This window comes from Apteryx mantelli, chromosome 2, assembly GCF_036417845.1.
Source record: "Apteryx mantelli isolate bAptMan1 chromosome 2, bAptMan1.hap1, whole genome shotgun sequence".
Taxonomy (NCBI): Eukaryota; Metazoa; Chordata; class Aves; order Apterygiformes; family Apterygidae; genus Apteryx; species Apteryx mantelli.
This window is the reverse complement of record NC_089979.1, coordinates 115,283,058-115,308,649: the sequence shown is the minus strand read 5'-3', so window position 1 is coordinate 115,308,649 and position 25,592 is coordinate 115,283,058. Positions and strand designations below refer to the sequence as shown.

The window sequence follows — 25,592 nt, the reverse complement described above, 5'->3', positions numbered from 1 at the left end:
TTATACTGTGGAGAGAGTATTTTCCACTAGCTATCCTGGTCCATCTGGCTCTCTGCTAAATTGAAAGAAAGATCTTTGTTGTGTATGCTGTTTGATTATGTTGTAATATTTCTGGCAAGTCAACAATTTACGTTGGTAGAATGTAAAAGGAGTATTTATGGAGGTATATACAGTTTAAAACTCGGCATGACAGGTTGCATTAGGAAATTCTTGGTTGGCACAGCGCTCTGGTCCTTCTGAACAGTGAAATAATTGTTTTGATCAACAAGATAAGGGTGAAATCCTGGCCCCATTGAAGACACTGGGAATTTTGCCATTGACTTAATTCAGCCAGGATTTGTCCCATGAGTTTAACAGCAGTGTATGTTATTGTTTTACTCATATTCACCTAGTAGATGCTAACCTACTGACTTAGCAGAGCACATAAGAAAGAACTCTGTAAGTACTTTTAAAAATTTGCTTCACAGTTTGAGTTCACTCCTTCAGGTAGGACTTCCTTGGGTGTTTGGACAGAAAGGAAGGAACAGGTGATGTTCTTCTGATATTATCTACTGCAGATTTGGTGCTAGTAAAAAAGAAAACACAAGTACTGAATTATATTTTGGGAGAAAAAAGAACATGAAGTTAAGGGATTGTAAAAGCCTTATTTTTTGTGCAACTTTGGCACAATGATGGGAATGCTATTCTCTTGTCTTCATGGGATAAAAGTATAGAGAAAATACTAAAATTATATTGACTCAGTCCTGTTTATTTCCACTAAGCACTGAGTAAGATGCACTCAGCGTGCTTGTACCAAGCCCTTTATAAATGCTGACTGTTAACCACTGCCACAAAATATGAATTTAAAATATTAGGTTTCCCCTAGTATTTATTTTTTTGGTTGAAATCTTCAAATGAGGAGAAGCTAAAGAACTTGGGGAGGAGAAGTAGTGCAAAGAATTTACATGTACCTTGTTAATTACAACAAGAAGTAAATCAAATACAAAGAATCTAATGGTACTTTATTGCTTACAACGTAGGCTGTAACAAAGAGGACCTCTTGCGTAATTGGTTCTTAACAAATTCAGGCATTTAACCAGTGCTCAAAAAAAATACCACAAGTGCTAGAGGATTCGCAGGATGAAATGAACAGCCTGCTGTAAGTAGCCTTTCACGTTTGAGAAAGTGCAGATGATGCTGCAATGTGTATAATATTTCCATAGTCAATGATAGATAAAAAGAATTGTTTAACAATCCATATCCTTGTTTGTGCACTTAAGCTATGGGTAGATCGATAAAAAAAGCATTAAGCCTGGTGCCAGCTGAAGTTATTGTACCTACAGGCTATTTGACTACATAACGGAAACTGAATCCGGATTTCAGTAACCCCATTTAGACAAATCATTTTCTAAGCAATGTCTTTTCCAGTCTCTGTTTCAGTCCCGAGTCATTTGTAAAGGGAAAGCCTATACTCAGTTGATAGGGTTTCTTGCTTAGTATTTCTAACAAAAAATTTTTTTCTGCATGTGAAGGAAGTGTAATTAGTGTGTTAATGTAAATGTTGTAGTGCTTAATAACAATAATCGTTTAATCCTTTTATCTTTTATCTAATGTTACTATTACCAAAATCTATCTGTGAAATGGTGGTTAGCCTACATATAATATTATATCAGTAGGTGGGAGTATTCTCAAATAATTTGTCAAGGTAGCACTGTATCGGTCATTCTGAGAAGAGTGGATGAGCAGGGGTGTGAAGCCTGCGCTGCTCTGCGCTGCTATATTGACTCCACTCCCTGCTGGAGGCTGGCGCAGAACTGGGTCATTTCAAGCGCTGGCATTATTCTTTAGGTTAGTTCTCTTCATGCTTCTTTTCGTTAGCAGTGGCATTAGAGCATAGTGAAAGAGAAGTCAGAAAGGTAATACTTTACCTTGCTGTATGTATCTTCTGTTGCGGAAGAGTATAAAGCTTAACACTTCTGGTGTCCCATATGTGCTTTTCTGAAAGTGAGTTTAAAGGGAAGTCTGCTCATATCAAGCAAATTTTGCAGCTGAGTTGTGTGTTTTGGCATAAGTTTGGATGCATAACAAAACTTCATGAACATGTGTTGAAATGATTGCTCAGTTAGAAGAAGCTTTGTTAATTTTTTAAAATCCTATACTGTATTATCATGTACTCGTATTTCTGTCCATTTTAGAGTGTTGAGGCATGTGTTGCATTCTAGGTGCTTGTTTGATTTTGTAAATTTTACACGAGAAGGAGAGAATGCATTGATTTGTTGAGTTTGAAAACATAAACAAAATTTTAAAAGTTTCAGAAAAACTGAGGGAACAGTAGACAAGGGCAGTAGTTCCTGGAGCGTACCTGCTGTGTTCCTTTCTGCTCTGACAAACTGCTCCAGAACTGACAAATGTGCTCCAGCTTCTCATAGACAATCAGTCTATGGATCAGGTCAGAGTAAGACCTTTAAAACATGAACAGAGTGGACACCAAGCCTCAACATGAGCTGTTTCAATCTCTAGATAGCCCACTATTGCTCTGCTTCACTTGATATTATAGACATAACCAAATTAGACCAAAGGAGCACTTCTTGACTAATAAAATATATCCTCGGCCTTTGGTCGTTGTATGTATCATGTCAGTAAGCTTATTTATATATATATAAAATAAAAGTCAAGACAATTTATGAGGTTTGTTTCAGACACAAAGTAGACAAAATTCAGAATGCCACAGACCTTCAGTGGGCTATACTACAAATTCTTTAGAAGAACACAAATTGTTAATGCAAGGAAATTAAATAGGATAATGTTTAGAGAGAGTTTTAAAAAATGTCTCACAACAAGTTCTTCCTTGTAATGAATGAATTCAGGCCTTAGTGAGGTCAGGATGATTTTTGCTCGAAAGCAAAAGTTGATTTTTCAGTGAGACAAAATTAAAATATCAGAGCCAAATAGATGTTATGGGATTGCAAAAGAAAGATTTATGAGGTGTAATGATATAAAGAGAATATTTGGTAGGGTTAATAGTCACTTTGACTCTGAAATACTTAGACTATTTTTAATTATTATGAAATTTGAAACTAAGAAATTTTTGATGCTGTTATTAAACTCTTTCCTTAAAATATACTATTAAAACAGAGTAGATACAAAAGCTCATAGGTTTGATGACAGCAAGCTATGTTTATGTAGCATTTTTGGTTTGTCACTCAGATACAGGTATTTGGACTTAAATGAGTTTCAAGTGAGGTACAAGTAGAGAAGGAAAATATACACAATATATTACTGCTGTGGCTAGAGGGACAGGAGAAAGCAGAGGTGGAATTTAAAAAAACATGGTAAGGTATTAACCTTACCTTAATGGCAAGCTGTTAACTGTAGGAGGAGGAGCAGCTATATCTCTTTTTTAATCAATAGTTTCATAGGGAGGAGTCCACCAAATAGTTTAAAAGCATATCCACGTTTGCAAAAAAGCTAATTTGGTTTCAGAATTGTTTTAGAATATAGAAGTCAAGCCAATTTCAAATTGTGCTTAACTTGCCCTTCCAAACTGATATTAGGGGTTCTAACCTGTGTATTTGTGCATAGTTCTGTAACACAGAAGTAATACTATTTTGAAGTTGTACAGTGTAGACATAAACTACACAAACAGGTAGTAGGCCATAGCAAATTTCTTATTCCTGTTTGAAATTCTATCTACTCACTGGATTGTTTGTGAATTTCGCATGCAAGCCTAGCTTGCTGCTGAAAGGCCTCTGTATTGATAAATCTGTTGTTTAAGTGTCACTGAGTTCTCCTTGAACAGAACCCTAAATATTACTATCAATATGAACAAGAAAAAAGTTGCAGTATCTAGGAAGGTCAAAATAAATGTTCAGCTTCACAGTTAAGGTAAGATTGATCTGGAAGAGTATTGTAGGAAAAAATGGCATATTTGAGGCAAATAGAGTATCAGTTAGTTTGTTAAATACAGAAAGTGTTCAGAAGTTCTGTGGGGTGTAAACACCAAATCGAAGTTGTGTGTGACAAAATTTATTTTTAAGTGACAGCTTCTTATGCATAGGATTTCATAAATGATTTTGATTCTAGATCCATAAACTGCTGTGTCTTGAAGCGTGTGGAGCATTAGCCACTGACGAGAACAAAATTTCGATTATAACAGAAGAAGGTCAGAATGCAAAGGTATGCAATGAGCCTGTGATTAATACTTTAGTGTCTAAAATAAATGACCCCCCCAACACGCACTTTCTCATTGCTTCATTTTAGTGTTAAGAAATGCTCTCAAAGACCCTTTGGTCGGGCCAGCACTGAACTTGCTGCGTGCCTAAGAGCTTCTTTTGACTGCCATGTCCACTAGAAGACATTTCTTTCTCAGAGTCCTGTCTCACCAGCTTTCTCACCACCATGAAAGCAAAGCAGAGGAAAACTCTGTTGCTCTTTAGACATGTTGTATAATGTATACTGGGTTGTGACTATTGCAGAAGTATTGAAGACCCTCAGTTATAAGGGATGCAGTGCCTCCTCTCTATACGCTTGTGTTCCATTACTGGAGTTATATTCGACCTATTTTCATGTTCAAGAATGAAGGATTTGTTAAGGGAAGACTTGGAGAAGATGGAGCCTTACTCTTCTTGAAGGTGCATGGGTAGAAAGAGAGGTAATGGACAGAAGTTGGAACATTGGAAGATCCTTTTAGATATAATACGGTAAAATCTTTTTTGCTGTGTCAAATTCTGGAACAGGTTGTGCAGAGAAGTTGTGGGATCTCCATCTTGGAGATATTCAGAACTTGACTGAATATGTCCCTGAGTAACCTGATCTAGCTGAGCCTATTTTGACCAGGAAGTTGGACTAAATGACCTCCGGAGGTCCATTGCAACAAATCATATCATGATTCTCATATGTTTGCCTTTGTGCATTTTTCTGTTGGGTTAATTTTCAGCTAGATGACTTTCCAGAACTGGCATATCACATGGTTTCAGTCATAGCTTTGTGCTAGCACAGAAGAGGCAAAGGGGAACCAAAAAGTGGGATGGTAAAATGAGCTTCCTATTTCATAGAAGTCTCACTTGACTGGCTTGGAATAGTTGTAAAACTACAGCTTAAGATTGTGTTTATAACTAGATAAGTTTGGTAGGTAATGGTATATTTTTACTTTTAAAAAATGGTATGTAGAAATGGAATAGTATTGCACAAATCAGTAAAAATAGCTCCAAAAACTTATTTTTTTCTCTTGCTTTTTTTTACTGATTGTTGTGACTGGGCAAAGTAATCTGTAAGAGTCTGTCATTTCAATTCATTCTTTTCTCCAGTTTCAGGTTACTTGACTAATATTTTTATTGTATATCTTGAATAGCATATTTGTTCCTTTAGCCTTCAGATTGCTTTCTTCTGCTTATAGCCTCCTTAAAGATGGTTGTACAGATTTCTAAATTATATTTTATTTAAACTATGTGTTACAAGATTTACATTCAATTTGCTATAGACTTTGTTTAGCTTATATAATGTTGTACAGATACAACAAAAATATGATTTGGTGTTGGAGGCAATAGGGCTGCCCTTATCGTACAACTTTTACCTTGTACGTTAGCAGATTTCAGGGTATTATGTCATAGTTATCAAAATTGTTTTTAAAATGAGTAATCTCTCCTCCTAGTCGGGGTAAAAGATGATCCTTAAAAATTAGAGAGTTGATTTAGAGAGTTAAATAAAGCATACAGCATATAAATAGCTGATTGAGGGCATCTCCTTATTCCACTTGCTTGGTCACTTATTTAATTTATTATTTTGGACAGTAGCAGCACTGTCAACTTTTCAAAAAGATGAAACAGTACAGTTAATCCTTTTCCTTCCCATATAAAAAGCCACTTTGTTTCAGACTTAGCCTTTTATTATAAAAACAGACATTGCTTTACCAAAAAGAGCAGGTTGGATTTGAACATAGTTCTCTTTAAATATCCTTTATCTTCTAGTGGATGTAATTCATTTGATGACATTAGCCAAGTTAAATCTCTCCCTCCTGTCTGAAAAGCTCAGTGCCAAGGTTTTCCCAAGTGGTTAGAGATTTTTGGGAGCACAGTTTCTCGTATCTGTAGATACTTGGTTTTTAGGACAGTATTATACAAAACATTTGCTTTTGTGAATTGTTAAGTCCTTCATTCTTAAGCAAGAAGAAATAGCCAAAATAACTTCAGTAAAGACATATCAATTTTATTTTTAAGTTTTATCATTCTCATAACATTTAAACACCATTGGTGTTAGAAAAGTTGCATGTGATTTGCACACAGATGTGTGGTGATATTGGAAATCATGAAATTCTATCCACTTTCTAGAGTAAAATTTGCTGGGTAGGAAGAAGTTTTTCTAATGAAAGAGAAATCTCTGTGTCTGCAGGAGAAAATGTAGTTTTAAAGTATTATATGCAGTTCTGTGCTCCAAATAAGCTTATTTCCTCCAAATAAGCTAGATTAATTGAATGATACTAAAAGGAACCAAAGGTGCCTTTTTGTTTCAGAAATATGAAACTTGTGTATTGATGGTCATGGCCTTTTTAACTTTCAGTTATTCTTAGACCTGCCAAAATAATGTTTGCTGCAGGCTTTTTGCACAGCAGAAAAGTACTCAGGTTCTGTCTCAGTACGATGGTGCCAGGAACCATCCTGTTCTTTTCCTCCTAAAATCAGTCGCACAGATTTTAGCATCGTGAAGAGTTGACCTAACATGAGATAACATTTGGATTAATTTGATCAGTGGAGTAGATAGTAAATAAAGTATTAAATACTAAGGGAATTGAGGTAAATATAAGTCATGTAAGTGACATTGCAATATTGGAGCAAAGACAATTCATAATTACCATTTGATTAGTTCTTAGCTCCTAGTACAATTGATGAGAAAGTAGAAAGTTACCATATACAAAAACGCAATGCTGTCTTCAATATATGCAACAGAAAAGCAAGTTTGTGAGCAGGGGTTGTATTTCAGGTGTGGAAGGGAACTTTTGCATGATAAAAGGGAGGATTTTCTTTCTCTCTTAACAATGCTTTGATTTCCTAGACTTCTCCATGGGTACCCAAAGGATCTAAAAGTTGTTTAATGTAGAAATTCACTAGATATATGTTCACTGAGTTTCTCTGGATGACATTTGGAGAGCTTGTATCCCTGTTTATTTCATTAATGTGTTTGATTATTTCCAAGTAGTATCTGGAGATACAGAACAGAGGCTAGTTCTTTAGCCTCTTACAAATATAATATCTGATTATTTGTACTGAATTTCTGCCTGTGGCATTTTTGTATTTTATGGTTAGATGTCCATCCAAATATAAATACATGAAGTTTGCTTACCAAATACTTTAGGGATGCAGAATTGTCAGAACTGCAGTTCTTAAGTATTTCACAGTATCTCTGCTGCTTTCAGCAAAAGATTTTGATGATACCTTGGTCCCAGAATCTTTACATTTTTTATTTTCCATTGAGAACTAATTGATTATTTGCTACAATTAATTAAAGTAAGCAAATAGTCTTTCTTTTATGATGCATCTCATGTTCTCTTTGAATTCTCCAGGAGAATATTATTAGATAAATAGAGAATACTCATTAATTAGTATTCTAATGATTAGATAACTAGTGATTATTAGATAATAGATAATTGGAAAATTATGAAATACTAATAGATAAATCTGTATCTATTTTGTCCTGTCTCCCTTACATCTTTCATTTGGAGGGAAAAAAGGCAAAGGACAGAAAAGAAATTCCTGATTCAGAAACACTGAAGTTCTGTATTAGAATGGTGTAATTTAATCCCATTAAATTAAAACAACAATGGAGTTGTTTACCTCCACTAGTTCAATCTGGGGGCTCTTTAAGACTCTTGCTCTTCTGGTGAGTCAGAAACCTTCTAGTTTCAACTCAAAATTAATTTATGATCAGTTCCTTCTTGTTTCAAGAGTGTTCTTTATTTTATGTGACATGAAAGATTTCTGTCCTAATTGTGTTATTGATAAAGATGAGCCCATTCTATTTCCAGTCCCCTTGGCTTAGAAAGAGTGATCCTTTACTCTCTTATCCTTAAGGTAGGTTGTTTCTGTATCATCTTAGTAATCTTTAACTGCATTTGTTTCAGATTTATTTAATCTTTCATGGACATGGTAACCAGAACTGAACACAGCATTCCAGATGTCTCATCGTTGTCATGTTCAACCCAGATGGATTTCAGAATTGCATTTACCTTTTTCATGGTCATCACAATCACACTGGGACTATTTTTATTTTATTTTTATTTTATTTTCCTGATCATTTCTTTGACTTTCATATCTTTTCTATTAAAATAACTGCAGTTGGTATTGAAATCTGATCCCGGTGGTCTATAGCTAAAGTTTGACACTACTTTCAGTAAACCACTTTTTAATCTTTTTCCAAATTAACCAGTTTTGGTACTACTCTTTCAATGGCCCATCACATTACTGCTATGAAGTATTACTGTACCATTTTTAATTTTGCCTTTCTGAACAGCATATATCTTTCAGTATCTGCATTTGGGTCCCAATTACTATTCCACTGTCTTCTGTTATCCACAGTATATCTGACTTTGCATCTGATGTCGGTAGTTTTCGTTCCTCTTTTTGGTTGCCCAGAGTCACATATTACCATGCATCTCAAATGCTTTTTCTTTGATTTCGTTCTCTTTCCTACCTGGATAAGGAATAAGCCTTTCATTATGTATCTGTCTGACTACTGTTCCAAGGCTGTCTCAAGTATCCAAAAGAGACTGCATAGCAAGTCCCTGAGTGGCAAATTTCCTTATCACTTCTTTCATATTCATAGCTGAGACAAAAGTCCTGATTTTAATAACCCCTATTTCTGAGCTTCCTCTCGTCATTAACAGCTTGTTAATATTACTTTGCCACAGTTATCTGTGCCTCCAAACTAATGAAGGAATACTCATTTTGAAGGTCTGAGGTGCAAATGTACCGCAGAACACTTGGAAACACTCATAAGTTACAAAATTGTGAACAAACCACAAATATCTACTGTCTCCAAATTTTCTCTCCAGGGAATAAGGACATACTCTTTTTTCACCAGTAAGTCCCAAATTTCTGTGTGTGTATGTATACATGCATATACGTATATATAGTGTGCATGTATGTGTCTGCATGCATGCATCTTTGCCAAAGGGAACATCACCTATTTAATTTTTAGATGTAACTTAAATAATTTCTGAAGATCCACCTGCCTTACTACCGTGCACTACTGAAACAATACAATAAATACAGTCTCAATGGCATTGAAAAAATGTGTTACTTGAAAACATCTTTGATGCAATGCATTATATATTTCACATATATATATGGATATATACATGCACAAAATGAATTTATGTGTGTAAAACAAAACCAATAACAACAAAATCCTTGCACATTCCTCCTCTAGCTCCCAAAAAGGATATCAAGTTGAGCTTACATTACTGAAGGAAGAAAGCTGTCTTGAAAATATCTTGATGACAGTGTATTCTGTAACTTCTGCTACTGCAGTATTTAAGCATTTGAAAGAAAATCCTGTATAGCTATGCTAAATGCAACTGCAGTTAGAGAGACAGTGAATAGAAGGGGAAGAGGGCATGAATCCCAATCAAAAAGCACCAGGTGTTACATTAGACAGTGTACTTCCAAAAAATTACAATGATTTGTATTGTTCTGGTGTTTGTCAACGGTTGCTATTCCCCTTGAAAAGCCCTTGTTAGAAACCAATTTTTTTTATCCTGTTACATAAAGGGAGATGGAAGTCCTCCAAGCACTACACAACTGAGTAATAATTGCCCCTCCCAACACACTTCAGAACACAAAGAGCACATTTTTCAACCAGTCCGAGCTCACCAGGTGAATGTGTTGTTGGATGAAACAGTAGATTTATGTGGTTGAAGCACAACTGTCATTATTCATCCGCTGTTCATAGTGAGTAAGAAATGACTTTTGGTAAATGTTGAATGGCCTTATATAGTTTACTGTTATTCTCTTCTCAGTCCTGCTTTGGTAAGGGTCCTACTGAATGTTCATTTTGATTGTGTTCTTGGCTAAATGTCCAATAATGTTTCTTTAATAAAAACAGCTGTTTGATCTGTTCTTAGCAATGTGTTTCCCAATGCCATTCCTATGACTTGCATACCACATGCACTGAACCTCATCCTGGAAGAACGGCCAAGACAATTTGACAATTTAAATGGCATAGCTGCTCTCATAAAGAGATTGTACTGTCAAAGTACCCCGGACTTCCTAACTCAAGATTTTACAAATTCAGGCACATTCAAAATATTTGAACATGCTGCAAGATCAGCAGAAGCCACACAATTGGTGCAAATTATCTTTGTGTAGCTCTTGATAGTTGCAATTTATTGCAGGACAAACTAGGGAAATTATGAGCTGATAGTTTCATTAAGAAACATTTCAGCATAATGAGGATAAAGCAGAACAACAGCCTGGTATGTTCCTGTGTGCTCCCTTGTACTGAAAATAATTTTTGGTGACCTACAATGCCTTTGGACTGTATGTGTAGTCAGTGTGATTTTTTTCATTGAGTTTATTGTTCTAATGGAATGTCATACAGAAATATTTTCCGTCAGATTGAATCTGGTTATGTCAAACCTGGCTTACTGAACAAAAACAGTTTTGTGACTACCCAGTTGTAGCCACACAAATGAACATGCTATGTGCTATGCCACTTCTCTCCCTTCGCTCTCTCTCTGTCTCCCCACCTTCTCTCTCTTCTTACATTTTGCAGTGGGAATATGCTTACATTTCCAGCATATGGTTATTCAAATGCAGGACTCCAGTGTACTTCCAGTCTGTGAATCAATCTTGCCTGGACCTCATTAGACTCCCAAATCTGTAGTGTTTTCTTCTGTAGATCTCGCTGTTCTCTCTGTTCTGGGAAGCAGCACTAGCACTATCTAGCCACAAAGGCTGTGTGCAGTGTTTACTTAAGCAGGCAAGCTACTTTTTGCTGAGCAGATTTCAATAAAATTCATAGGACTTTATTAAATGTTGCTAGCAGACTCAGTAAGAAGTAATTGTTTTGTCTAAAACTCTGTTTTAGAATGAACAGTCTCTAATGCCTTAGACTGCATTTTTAGTATACACTTTCTTAAACATTACAGACAGTATGAAAAAACAGCTGCATATGCATTTGTCTATAGTTTTGAAATTCTCTGTGAAATAATTCTGCTGTTTAGATTATCTCCATCATATAATGGTATGCTCATAGATGAAAAAACTGCTTTTTAGAGAGCTTCCTGCTCACATCTTGACCATCTTGCTGCCTGCTCATGAAACTTTTTTTTTTTTTCTTCTTTCTGTAAAGACTCTTGTGAGAGAGCTAGTTTCAGGAGGAAAATGGAAACTTTTGAGTAGTTTAGGTTGTGATTGACTGGAAGAGAAAGAGGAAACCAAAATAGTCTTTTCCTGAAAGTGCCTTTATTCTTTAGATGTATACTACTTTTGTTTTCCTGTTTTTCAATTTTTAGAGTCATATTAAAACATGTGTAAAAACATGGTGATAGGAACCTGTAGGAAAACTGTCAGTGCTTTACATTTAAGTATGTATTGTGTGTTTATGTTTCCTTTGGGTGTGGGTGTCTTTTTCCAGCTTAAGAGCTAAATGTGTTGCAAAAACAGACGTAGTGAAAATAAGCAAGAGAAGTCTCATTTCCTTTGGTGAACAAAGTTCACAATTAGCTTGAGTGTAGTTTTGTGCATGTTGTACCCTATCAAACAGTTTTGCTGACTGCAGCTTGCTGCTTGGATTTATCATAACTGATAAAAGACCTGTGATGTCAGACAAGAATTTTAGCTACACAGAAAAAGGGGGAAGAGTCAGTCAAATGTAATAACATATTCTAGATGTTATTCCTGCCAACAATTATTGGTGTAATTCATTTTATGAAGCACTGTTTACAGACTGACATCTGGAGAACTTTTCAACCTGGATCATTTCCAGTCTGTAGATTTATGTACTATTCCTGCCTCTTCCCCCCCCCCCTTTTTTTTCCCCTTAAATATTTCACTTTTCCTGCTTTGTACCATTCACGTAAATAATTATCAATGAATGTGAATGATTATGCCATTGTGATTTTCTTGGGACTCCAGATGGATAAAAATTTTAAATGCTTGCTAAAATGGACATTCAGTAGATACCTTTTGAAATGGAGACAGAGATATACAAGTATTCAGAGAGAATTCTCACTTAAAATTCTATTAGTCCTCAACCAGAAAACTCAAAATAAATGCTCTCAGTAGAACCCTGGCAGCATGAAGTTGAAAATAATTTAGAGTTCTAAAAGGAATGAGTTCTTTTCAGTCTAGTCTTTCTGAATTATAAAATGTTTTTGAATTGTAATATCCTGGTTAAATAATGTGGTTTAAATGTTGTATTCGCAGGTGCATATTTGTGCCTTACCCATTTCCCATTTGACTCAAGTGAAGGATTACTATATCTTCAGTGAATGTTCTAGTTCTTCACATTCTTTCTCCAGAACATGACAGTTCCCTTGTATCCACTGCTCCTTCTTTCCTTTGGGGACTCATAGCACTTGCCAGTGCTATCCATCTTTATCATGAGGATGGGTTACTGTATCCATTGACGTATGAAAGTGCAATTTGCCATTGATTTCAGTAGTAGCAGCAGATATCCCTTGTATTTCTTTGTGCAGGTTGATACGTAGATATGGGGGTCCAGAGTCATCCTACCTTGCTCTAAACATGTGGACAAATAAGGAACGTAGTCCAGCAGATTCTAACTGCAGTTAGAAAAAAATATTGGTATTGGAAGAGGAGGACAGAAAAAGCATGGTCACAAAGACCTTGATCATACATGCCTCATTTCCTAAAACCAGTAAAATTATCACTGTTATATTGCTTTCTTGTCTGGTGGTTCATTGAAATAGTTATTGGAGCAACGGTCCTGGTGAAATCCAGCCCCACTGAGAATTGGGCTCTCAGCACATTGAATGCATTTATGGAACAATAGTGTTTAAAAACAATTCAGGTGGACAAATTATTAGTGTTAGCATCTTTACAGAATTAAGAAGTAATTACTACTCATAATGTTGAAAATGGTGCTGATAGTATTGCTCCGTATATTCTGTCTGTGCTTTCTTTATATGTAAAATAGTCTGTCACTGGTAAAATTTCAGTTCTCAATATCAGGAAAATAGTGTTATGGAAAAAGTTAATTTTGCTTTTAGTTTTGGTACATTTTGACAATATCAGTTGACAAGTAAATCTTAACAAATCTCTGACATCAAATTTGAGAGCAGGAAATCTTGCTTCCTTTCAGAAAGTGGTGTGGTATACCTAAGGGCAAATAGACCTTTTCTAACTCTTATTCAGTTACTATCAGCATGAAAAGCCAGTAGTTCTCAAGGCTACATAAGTTAGGAATTTCAGGTTTCAGGGTGAATCTTGTAAAAGTTCTTTTATTTGCATGCAGAAATTCAACAGATGTTAATGGACTAAGTGAATTTTCCCTCATAATAATATCAAATATTATAAAACCTTTTAAAATATGATACCATTCTTAGTAGTTCTTTTGTGTGAGAAACCTTAATGTATCCTATGTTTACAGGTTTCTGTTTAATAGGATAGATTTTATCTGAGGAATAAGAATGACAAATATTTAAATTGAATTCTAAAGCAGTGGTTTCCATTTCATCAAATCTCATAGTTTACATTTTAGTCACAATTTGCAAGTGGGAACAGAAATATTAATTTACTAGTGTTTGTTTTCATTCAGAGTGTAGGTACATTTACAGTGTCAGGGATTACCCCCGTGTTCTAGTATTTTAACAGGAAGACATTCTTCTAATTATCCACTTTCATAGTGGTTACCCTAAATATCTGAAATTGCAATGGATCATATTAGTCTGTACATTGTTGACACATTTACTCCTAACCTTCCTTTCTGACTGAACAGATTTGCTTCTCTAAGTCAAACATGAATCCATGATGTATCTTAAATTGGCTGACAGGGTGTGTCTGGAATTAGAGTAGTTTATGTCTTCTCTCTTCCTTAGAAACAAAAAATGCTGTATTAGTTCTTCAGCTGATAGAAATAAATGACCATTTCCACAGTGTTCCCTGGAGCTGCCGTGCTTTACACCAGCTAGAACGATGTGGTACGTCATTGTAGCACATTGTGCATTGTCTTGTTTCCAAAACCGCTGAAGAAAATGCAGCTTTCCTACTTGGGAACGCAACATGCTGTACAATATTGTTGGGTCAATATCTTTTATTTTTAACAAAAGTTTTATTCTTTTAATTTCTAAGAAGAGAATAGCCTGTGTTGCTGCAAATTGGGTACCCAAGTCATCGGGCCTGGAATAGAACGTTTCTTTTCATAACAGAACAATTATGACATAAAGTAGAAAAGTCTGTGTTCTCTTCCATTGGGAGTTGACGTACAGTTTAGAAACACATCACTTCAGAAGACAATAAACAGGTAAAAGGATTTGTTTGCTTGCTAGTGGTAATCCTGGGAGGACTAGAGAATGAGAGGTAAACTTAGGTCTTGGACCAACAAAATGTTTAAAAAGGTTTGAAAGCAGGTGAGTATTTGCTCGCAGTTGAGCACAGAGCTTTTTATGCACTTTATTGGGTTTTTGATCAAGTGTTAATCTGAAACTGTTGAACAAAGTTTCAGGCTATAATGAGAGCTGCTGAGAATATTTAAAGAAAAGATGCAGAAATATGAATAATTTGACAAATGTATTAGGAAAAACATGGTATTCAAGCTGGGCTAAAAAGCTAGTATTTTACAAAGCTACTCCTTTCTTTGAAATCCATGTAGATCTGGCAAAAGCTACTCATATTGCCATCCACTGAAAAGCTCACAAATGTGGCAAGCTTAGCATTCAGCCTGTGTGCTGTATTGCTAGCAATGCGCTCATTGTAAGGTCACGTTTTTGATGTGGAAGAGTCGCACTTTCTCCGAAGTGCTGATCACAGCTGTTTTGAAACAAATTTACATCATCCTACTCCATTGCAAACCACTGCAGCTGTCTTCTGGTGATAGTAGTACTCGATTGTACCTTTCTTCAAATTCTTATAAATAATCATTTAAACATGTTTGAAGACAAAGCTTTGCATCGTTGTGTTCTGTCGTGAGCTACTCAGAGGGTAATATTGCAAAGTACAAAGAAGCAGTTATTTGATATATTCTAAGATCCCTTATGATGAATAAAAGCACTGCCAATGCAGTGTGCAGTTGGACAGTGAAAGTGTCCTTGAGTTTCTATATCTCTAGCACTAATTAATAAAAATACGGTATTTAATAGCCCATCCAAAAAATATCATCATATGTCATTCTCTGTGGCAAGCTAACAGTCTTCATAAGCTTTGTTGACTTTATAAAGTTATTTCATTCACACTTAATTATTTTTATTACAAAACTAGCTCCCAGCAATCTGATCTTTAACACAGATCAAATTATTTCCATCTTGGAAATTCAGCACTGATTGGACTGATTCAACAATCAGTTTTACATGTTTTATAGGTTTAATACATTCCAACTTTTTTTAAACCAGCGTAAGTAGTAGAGAGAAGTCATTAAGGCATAATCAGTATTCTAAACAATAGTTACAATTATTCTTCACAGAAGTTTTTGTCAAGTTTTAAGTAAAGACTTTTTCAGTTTTATACATTTTCAGGATTTCATGTCAGTTAATTGATCATCTCTTTTCCTTATTTATGCACTGATGGACTTGTATTGTTACATAAACACCACATTACAGTTCTTCCATTTCAACTAGGTGGCTGTACTACAATCCCAGAGTCTGACTTAGAGGAAGGAACAATTGTACCAGGCACCAATCATATGTACATCACGAAGCAGAAATCCAAGCCTGGTAAGTGAAGCAAAATTACTTTATTGTACTTAAGATGCACAAGGCATTTTTTTCAGAATGTTTGTGGATACATGAAACAAAGGATACATGTATTTCTGGCTTTGTTAGGATAATTTTCAATTTTTCTTGGTTTAATAGCATAATGTTTAGGATTCTGAGTTTTTCCAGCTACTTTTAGCAAGGATAGTTAAGTGTAGAGATCAGCCATGGAATTAAAATCTTTATTGTTGAAAGTTTTTGTGCTACTTAATATTTGAACGAGATACTTGAAGATTTTATCCCAAACTCCTTTAGAGAGGGGGGAATGAAGCTAAGGACATTTTAGTGTAATAAAGTTGTTTTTTTCCTGCATTAGGGAGGCTAGACTTAGTGCCAGTTGCTTAAAATATGGTTATTACTTATCTTTTGTGGGAAGACTTCCTAGAATTTCAGAAAAATATTATTGGATATAATAAAACAAAATTATACTGGTTATAAAATATGCCATATACAGTGATGACATATTTTCTGGAAAGACTTCATGCTGCCAGGAACTGTGATATAGTGTTAACATATTTTAAAAGCAGTACTGTAAAGTAGTACATTGCAGTTTAATAAAGTGCATGCTTAATAGAGCTCTCAGACCATGACTACAACTATTTCCCATTCTGTTTACTAAGTTGCACCTTCACTCCTTCTTTCCCCTCATTGTCTATTATGTTGTTATGATTTTTGTGTAATACTAAATTTTAAATGTATTTGAGTGTTGTTACTAAAACAGATGTTTTCTTTGTAGATGGTGTTGAAGTCAGTTTAAGAAGAATAGAAAGAGCATACAGGCTGCAGTCAACAATAGTCAGAAATAGATAGATAGTGTATGCATCTGCAAAAAACAGCTAGTTATGTGTGTAAAATGCATTCAACTGCTTGTTTGCCCAGCTAACTTTTGCACAGACAGTCGTGGATTTGGAATATATATTTAATTGCAATAGCAGGATTTACCTTAGTGAATTTTTAATAATAGGCAGGGAAGAAAGATATATAATGCAGCAATTTATAGTAATGCCACAATGTAACTTTAAACTCCAAAATGAATATCTGCTCACAAAAACAACACAGAAAATCTACAGAAGGCCTAGGGCTCTGATTTTTTCAGACTGCTAATTATCTGCAGTCACTATGGACTTCAGGTCATAAGAAGAAGGGAAGCTGTCAGCTTTGACATACATACAGTTTAACTTTTGCAATGTGGGTATATTAAGTACCCTCCTTGTCATGGAAAGAGATATCAGCTCTGTGTGATGTAAGATACAATCCTGATAAAATTCCAACTTCAGATGACTACAACAATGAATCAAGAGCATATGGCAGTCAGTCCTTCTTCTTTGTCTGCTGCTCCATTCTTCTGATCAAGCAGGTGGTGTGGAAATTTAAAAAGACTGTGTTTCAGCGTTTTTCAGTAGATAATGTTCTTCTACATTTAAATAACCTGGTTGCAGTAAAGACTAGCATAAGAGGAAAAGTTTAGAAGAACAGTACAAAATATTCATGAACTCCAGAAATAGCACCATGGGGACCTGCATATCCTACTGTAAGTCTTAGCCCATGATAAAAATTGAGACGTGCATCACGTAGTTGGCTGTTGTTGATGCTTTGCAACTTTCTACAAAAGGCAGAATGAAATTTTTGAAAGTTTAAAATTAGTCTTTAGGTTTACAGCCGCGTGTTATACCAGTGAATTTAATTCATTCATGGTAAGAATTGGCTGCCATCTGCCAATTAATGCTGCAATATAGAGAAAGCCTAGAATATCTGCCACTGAGCTGTCTGGAAATTCTAATTGCTACAAGTGTCAGAGCCAAGGGAGCTACTTAAACCATAAGGTGACACTAGGAATGAAATCACAGCATTGCAATGTTTTTCTGAACATGATTTTTTTTGGCCTGAGTTATTTCTCAGGCACCAGAGGCTGGAGCAAGACCATGATGATTGAGTTGAGCCCTCAAAGAACATTTGTTTTGCCTTGCATATCTTTTTTGAGTTTTTCATAAGGTCTGTATCAGCTGGACTGATATGCCATGCAAAATCTTCTTAATGTTCTTTACAAAAACCCTCCAGTTTATAAACAGAGTTTAATAATAGAGGCTATAATGCCAAATAGCTCAAAACTGAAGAGGAAAAACAGGGTAGCTTGGTGTGAGGATGGGCCCAATGACTGGTTTATCTGTGTAGGTAATCTGAAACGAAACATCTCTAGTAACAGCTCGTATTTATACAGAAAAATGGAAACGAAAACAGCAGAATGAGCTGATCGAATCAGAATAGTCCAAAGAAATCTGTAGGTCACAAGAGAACTTCATCTGAATCTAATGGACTACCATCCATTGAAACTGAGTGAGAAGTGTAGCTATGTACTTGCTCCATCTGGTGCCAGACAAAATCTTAGCAGAGGGATTTTGTGCAGGTTAAAGTCTGTTAATAGTTATACAGAGTGTAGTGCAAAAAGGAGTAATGAAGTTGTGTCAGTGGGAGCACATATATTGCTGCATCAGAAGTAATGGGAAACTCTGATTTCTCCCACTGATATGGCATGCTAGATTAGAACAAAGCTCAAGCAGTTCTCCACAGTGCAATTGTAGAGGCAGAAAAACAAAACAGAACTAAATGACTTATTGAAAAAAAGTATACGGCTTAACTTTACAAAGGTCTCAGTAGGAGGCAGTGGGAGTTGCTCGTTTAGAAAGGAAGAAGCAAGAGTTCTCTCTGAGGTGCTGTAGTCAAACTCCCTTGATTATAGGTAAATTTCTTACGGAAATAAATCTGCTGAAGATAAGTGCTATCAAGAAGGTTGGAGCATGGAGAAAAATTGTGCTTAGGAGGAAGCCTCAAGAGCAAGAGGACTCTTGAATTCTGTGCCGGACTTAGTGAGCTCCCTATGAGTATGTCTACACTATTACTGCTGTGATAGACGAAGTTCAGCTAATCTTAAACTAGCTAACACAAGTATTACTAGCAGTCTGCTTGTGATAACATGGCATTGAACACTGGCTATAGAATTTACCAAACTAAAAATAAATGCTCAACAGTTAATTGATATGGAACTCTTGCTGCTAATAAATATCTGAGCTTGCTAATCTCTTGCTAATGAGATGTAGTGTGTAGAGTGTGTAGTGATGAGTGCCAGTCACTGCATTGTAGGCTAGTATGCTCCTTGTGCAGGTTGAGAATTTTTAAAATTCTTTTGAATTTCATAAAACCCTGGGAAACCCTAGGAAAGAGGTTGCTGCCTTAAAGGTTTTGTGTGAGCTATTCAAAGAACTCTGAGGGAAATGAGGGATGGAGACCTGGAAGACCATGCTGTGCTATGAGGAAATATGCTGTACAGTAGCATCCTGCTACAGATTTGCAGGGGTTTTTTTCATACAAAATATTATACTGAGACTTTCCAAGCAGCTGCTAAACATGCCAATGAGGCAGAAGATTTAGTTGATATAATTACTTAGGACAGCAGAAAATGAAATCTAGTAGTCATACTGTGAGTGTGTGTTAGGAGGGGATGAGTGATTATGATCCAGTCACTGAGTCTTTTTGGAGTGTGAATTAATGGTTGTATGATGTTTTCTTTGCATTGCTGAGATACTTCACACTTTTTTTTTTAAATTCAGTTGCATTGTTATTCCATAGCACCAGGCAAAAGCATAGCAAAGAATGGGATCAGGTTCATGATGTTTGCAAATGGGTGATGATATTACAATTGGAGGAGCTGCTTCTTGCCAGTGGCTTTGAGTGGGTACAAGAATGCTCCCTTGAACGTTCTATATCCAAGTGAATGGAAGATAATTATTCTTCTCGCTTACTCCCTCAAGGCATTGAGTATGTCTGCATTGCATTTGGAGGAGTAATTATAACATGATAAATCTATTCCGCTAACTTTGATGTTGCTGTTTTGATAAAGTGAGGACAGAGCAGCACAGATTCCATTGTCGGCTGCATGAGCCTTGTAGAAAGTTTGAATATAATTTGAAGTTCTGAATCTGCTTTGAAGTCTCTGCCGCTACATTGTTACTTTTTCCCTGAGCTTACAACTATAATGCTAATACAGATGTACAGACCTCTGCTGCAATCACAAGTGCAAATGTAGTTGTATGAAGAGTTGTAGACTCTCTTTCATGCAAGTCCTCTGGATTTCCTTTCTTTGTTATGCCATTCCTGCTGTCTTCCATTTTCTTCCTTAAAAGTTACGAATTTCTTACTGAAGTCAGAGTGTGCTTGAAAGATTGAGTTGCTTGGTTTCAATGAAAAATTTTCATATATTCTGTAAAGTAACAGTTAAGTGGAGTTATTTGAATCTCAGTTCTCAAGTTCTCCCTTGCACTTAAATATTTCTGACAAAGTGAGCTGGAAATGCGGTTTGTAACAAATAAATATAGGGAAGTTCTTGTAAATGGCAGCTTTTTAGAGACTCTCTCTAGTGAATAAGGTGAATAATCACTTAAATAATTTTTGTCTGAACAATTGAACTGTGATAGATGGTAAGCTTTAGGATGAAATAAGCACAGTTGTGTTTATCAGGATACAGCCCTAAAAATTAATACTCTTTATTCCTTGTATGCCACTGCTGCATGTACTTTATGAAAGAGAATTTCCTAAACGGTATTTTCTAACCAATATTCCTGCTCAACGGAAAGAAAGGCTCTGATTGCTCTTTTATGAGTAGAGACACCTTTATTCTGGTAAATCATGAGTAACTGCACTAAGTAGATAGAAAAACAGAGGAAAAGTTAATATAAATCAGAGAATAATTAGGCTGAAAAATGTATTTTTGTTTCTCTGTGGAACAATGGTGTAGTTTCCTTTTTCGTTTCCTTATTCACTCAGCTCAACGTTGTGACAACATTGGGAGTCAGATTTGTCAAATTTCATGTCATGCAGCTGTTAGAATTTTCATATCTTGTAAGACTTGATTTTCCTGCCAGAACTTTTCACCAAAAATAAATAATCTGTCCTGTAAATAATCTATTCAAACAAACATACAAAGTCTTAAATATTTGAGGGAAATATTTGCTTGACTTTGCTGTGATAGTTCAGAATAACCGTTGTCTATTCCCGAGAGAGCAAAAGGAGACATAACAGCATGGCCCAGTATTTATATTTATTGTTTAAATACAAATATTTCACAGAAGGTTGACAAGAGCAGCTATTACTTTCAACCTGAATGAAGGTAATAGAATGAGACCGTATTTCTGTCCAAAGCTTTGGCATTTGCACTTGCTACGGTGCTGCCACTGTTTTTAGTTAAATTCTTTGTATTTTACTGTCATGCAAATATTTAGATGACTTAAGGATTAAATTTCAAAGTTCTCATCTAGTATGCTTATATTTAGTAGAATAAATATACTTTCATAGTTTAATACTCATTGCATCTAAGACCAAAAACCATCTCAGAGTTTATATGTACTGGAATAGATTTTTAACTCTCTCTTTAATTTGAAGTATCTGGCTTATTACTTTGTATTAAACACACAGACAACTATACAGAAATAATTGTGAGGTTGAGCTATAAACTCTAGTAAAACAAGACATTCAGAGGCAGATTTTCAAAACAGCCTTCAAAATTGCAGCCAGACATTATACAACTGCACAACTTTTCCTGCAAGTTTCATTTTGTTTTGTTTTGTTCATGTAGATGTTGTGGGTGCAATTTAAGAGGATCCTTCAAGTTTAGCCTTCTAATCAAAGACTGCAGTCCCTATTGTACCTAGACAATTTTAGGAACCGTTGCATGATTCCAGCCCACCAAGATACTTAGTTACGCAACCAACTGTAAAGAAGTTTGCAACCATTTTTCTTTAATGAATCTAGTGACATTTACATTTAGGTATGTGCTAAGTTTTCTTATGAATTATGATTTACATGAACACACAGCTGTGTGAAATTGCCATCTCTAAAGCAGCTCTGCATGAAGTGATGTAATGTGAAATGAAGTTTTGCAACAGAGTTTCATTTAGTTGATTTTAGAAAGAAATATTCTTAACCATTTGACTTGGTACAAACAACTTGAAGGAAAAGAGCCAGCTATACATGAGTCTTTTCATTTTTATACTGTGCCTTTCTTACTGCTATCTTATATCTACCCAAATGTGAAGAGAAACATCCTTGACTTTATTTTGAAGGGTGTTTAAATATCCTGTAAAAACTCTAAAAGAGACGGTCTACTAAAGATTTCTATTTGCTCTAGATCAGACTTATATTATCTATAGGACTTATAACCACACTAAATTTTCTACATATGCAAGTAAGATACAGGTGGCCTTAAATTACTGTCATTGTAATTTAGCATCAAGTTTGCTACACTAGCAATCACTGGGGTTTTGAGGTTCTTGCCAATTACAGCAATGGTAGTTTCAATGTATGTAGCCAAGCAATTAATTTTTTCAGGTTAGACAGTATAACTAGGATAGAAATCAATGCTAATGCTAATTGTATTGTATATCAGATTAAATAAAATGGAAGTTTATAAATTAACGTCAAGATCATTTTGGAAAAATGTACGTGCTGTCTGGAAAAGGATGTCCTGCCTTTAGTAAACTTTCAAAACAGTCGGTTGAATGAATCAGTGTTGTTTGGATTGTAGACTTTTCAGCAGTCCAGGGCCAGTTTTGAACTTATCTTGTGTGAAGTTAGGTTACTACACTCATGGTGAAAAAGTAATAAGAACAGGCCCGATTTTCAGGTTTAATTTCTGAAAATCACCAAAGGACCAATTAGTTCTTGCTGCGACTGTTCTGAAGTTTGAAGGGATGAATTTGTCTCTGACAGTTTGAGTTCAGTTTCAAGCATTTTGACAAGTGAGTTGCAACACAATGTTTCGTCTTCGAGCTGATGAAGATTTTTTTAGAAACAAATTAGGTATTAAAATGCTAAACCTGTGATGAGTGCAGGTAAGTGAAAGCTCCTTCAAGACCTAACCTTATCAGTAGTCCACTTATGTATATCGTATTGATGTATTGTAGTACCATGAGACTAGATACTTGTTTCTTTCTATATAGACATTCTTATGTAAAGGGAAAGCCACCAGAAGCCTGCAGCTGGGCCCACCTAATTCTTTAAAATTACTAAGCTAATTGTTTCCACAAGAAAAGGTGCAAAGAAAATCATTGGCCTACAAAAAGCCTATTTTTGTGGAGAGAGCTGAAGAGATTTATGGGGGTTTTCTTTTCCATAGAGTCTGTTTTTCTAAAGAGCAGCACAGCTTAAAAGATTAATGTGAGAATTCCTTCATTAAGTCAATACCAAATGAAGTGCAGTTTCTCAGGAGCTTGTATATACATCACCTGTGAAATGTAATATAACAAATGAAAACCTAACAGGTACTATTTATGTTCTAATACTTGCAGATTCAAGCATATTCTAGCATATACTATCCATAGTTCTGCAGCAGATGAAGATCAATCTCTGTGTGTGTTTGCCCCATCCCAATGGTCATGGCAGTGTTTTACAAAATGTTTCCTTTCAAAGGTTTAAAAACAAAAGAAAAAAAGAAAAACCATGCAAAGTATACTTATCGAGTATCTGACTAATTCCAGTCTGTTTTGTGACTGTCAATGAAACAGAAAGAACTAAGGGGTACTTTACACTTTACCTCATGGGATGGCTCAGGAAGTTTTTTAGGTGACTAAATTTGATGATGTTTCTCATACTTCCTTGGCAATCATTCTGCATAACTACGAGCTTAAGAGAAGTAGATGACTGTCTGTTGCTAGGATTCATTCATTCTCTCTTCCTCTACCAATAAAGGTGGGCAGAAGGTGGGCTTCTCACAGAAGCTAGTCTGATCTCTCTTTTCTGCTGTCTACTGTTGCTTTGGGACAGAGAAGGTTGATGATTGCTCTGTTCTCCTTGCTAATGGTTGTGGGATTTCTCTTGTTGTTTTGGTTTCCTCATACCAGTTATTTTCTCCTTCAGATCTTCAAATGTTGGCATCTGAAGTGCACGCTGCAAATATGTCCAGCACTTTATTTCTGGCAGAGATGAACTCCAGTTCTTACAAGCAAAGTTTTGTACTGAGATTTTTGTTTAACTAAAAAAAAAAATCACTATTTAGTTCAGAACATTGATAGCTTTGAATTTCATACATTGGTTGGTTTAGTGTATTCCTTATTCCTGGTTTCATTTTTTTGTCAGATCTCTATTGGCTAGTAACATAATACACAGATATCTGTGCTGCTTTCTCAACATTATATAGAAGTATGTCTGTAAAAAGCACTTTCTGCTAATGATTATTTATTTGCATTTGTATTAGATGTTAATGAAAAGGTCCTATCCATTCTTGGCAATATTTGAGAAATCTAAAAATGGTTTCTGCTGTTCTGGTTTCTAATGAGGTAGTAGTTTCTAATGAGGTAGTAGTTAAAAAAAGGGGGGGGGAGGGGACAGAGAAACTCATCTAAAAGTTTTTGGAATGCCCACTGAGCTTTTCCAGCCAAGAAGGGTTTAGTGGCTGCCATGTATATTATTGAACCCTGGGCAGTTGTTCATGGCCCTTGACACAAGGTTGGCAGGCAGAGGAAACTACAGACACTTTTGGCTCCTACTGTTCATCTTTATATAAAGAGATAATTGAAAGGAAGATGTTCAATGACACAAAACAGAGCCAAGCATCCCACTTTAGGACCCTTTGTACTTCTGAAAATCTGTATTGCAAAATTTAGGAAATCCTAAAAAAGCTCATTTGGCTCCCCAAGAAATTGTTTGAAGAAACTGGGGCTTGGCATTATATGGATTATGTTTGATAAAAAGTCAGACTACACCTTAATGAAGGCTACCTCTGTCCTTAAACTTTGAGTTTCACTAACCTTCCCAGAATCTGAAAGTTAGTGCTAATGTGTTTGTTTGACATATCAGATGAGCGTTAATGAAGTCCAGAATAAGACCATGAAATTGTTTTCCAGGTCTGTTGCACAAAATGCCAAGACTGACTTTGTAGCATGTCAACGTTGGCCACCAAAGGACGATTAGCTCTAGGTCTTTAGGAACTGTTTGCTGAAAAAAAAGACCTTGTGAAGGTGTTAGAGGTTATTTTCCAAAATGCCTTCTTTTAGGTCTTTAGGAACTGTTTGCTGAAAAAAAAGACCTTGTGAAGGTGTTAGAGGTTATTTTCCAAAATGCCTTCTTTTAGAAGTCGTTTTGGTGTGCCCCTTCCCCCTGTCCCCACCCTCCCAATTCCCAAAGGTAGCCATTCATGTTATGAACTAATGGCTTAAAACTTTCTTCATAAAAATAAAAAAGACTGTTTTTGAGATACAAGTTTGCATGAAGGCACCTGAAACTGCTAATATCAGTTCTCTCTCCCTGAGGGCTGACTCTGCAACCTCTTGAAAAATAAGGAATTTGAATGGAAACATTGACTGTCTTTTAAAGAACTGCTGACATGTCTGAAATGAGGAAGAACATTACCACATGCTATTTGTTGGAGAGTGTTTCTGGAATTGTGAATAGGTTTTCCATGTTGTTTTGCAGGAAATTGTCAGTGGCATTATAAGCCCCTTGCAGCATTGCTAGAACTTTGCAATGAATCAACAAGGAATGGACATCAGTAGTAATATGGATGATAGATAATGCCAGAACATATCATCTTTGGTAAATAATACTGTGAATGGTGCAGAAACATTTCCAAAGCTGACTTCAGCAATTATTTCTTTTAATTATTAGAATGAAATATTCAAAATGTTGTTACACCCGTGCAGTTCTA

At 35.7% G+C, this 25,592-nt stretch overlaps 1 protein-coding gene across 6 annotated transcripts in view; it reads left to right on the top strand.

Moving 5' to 3' along the window:
- Positions 1 to 25,592, top strand: part of BBS9 (Bardet-Biedl syndrome 9) — a 312,936-nt gene that overhangs the window by 175,383 nt on the left and 111,961 nt on the right. For all 6 annotated transcript variants that reach the window (XR_010883441.1, XR_010883440.1, XM_067291268.1 and 3 more), the window contains one exon: positions 15,767 to 15,862. Coding sequence is in view for 4 of the 6 variants with exons in the window: in XM_067291268.1 (XP_067147369.1) it covers positions 15,767 to 15,862 (96 nt within the window). In the remaining 2 variants the exon portion in view is untranslated. The remainder of the gene's footprint in view (positions 1 to 15,766; positions 15,863 to 25,592) is intronic.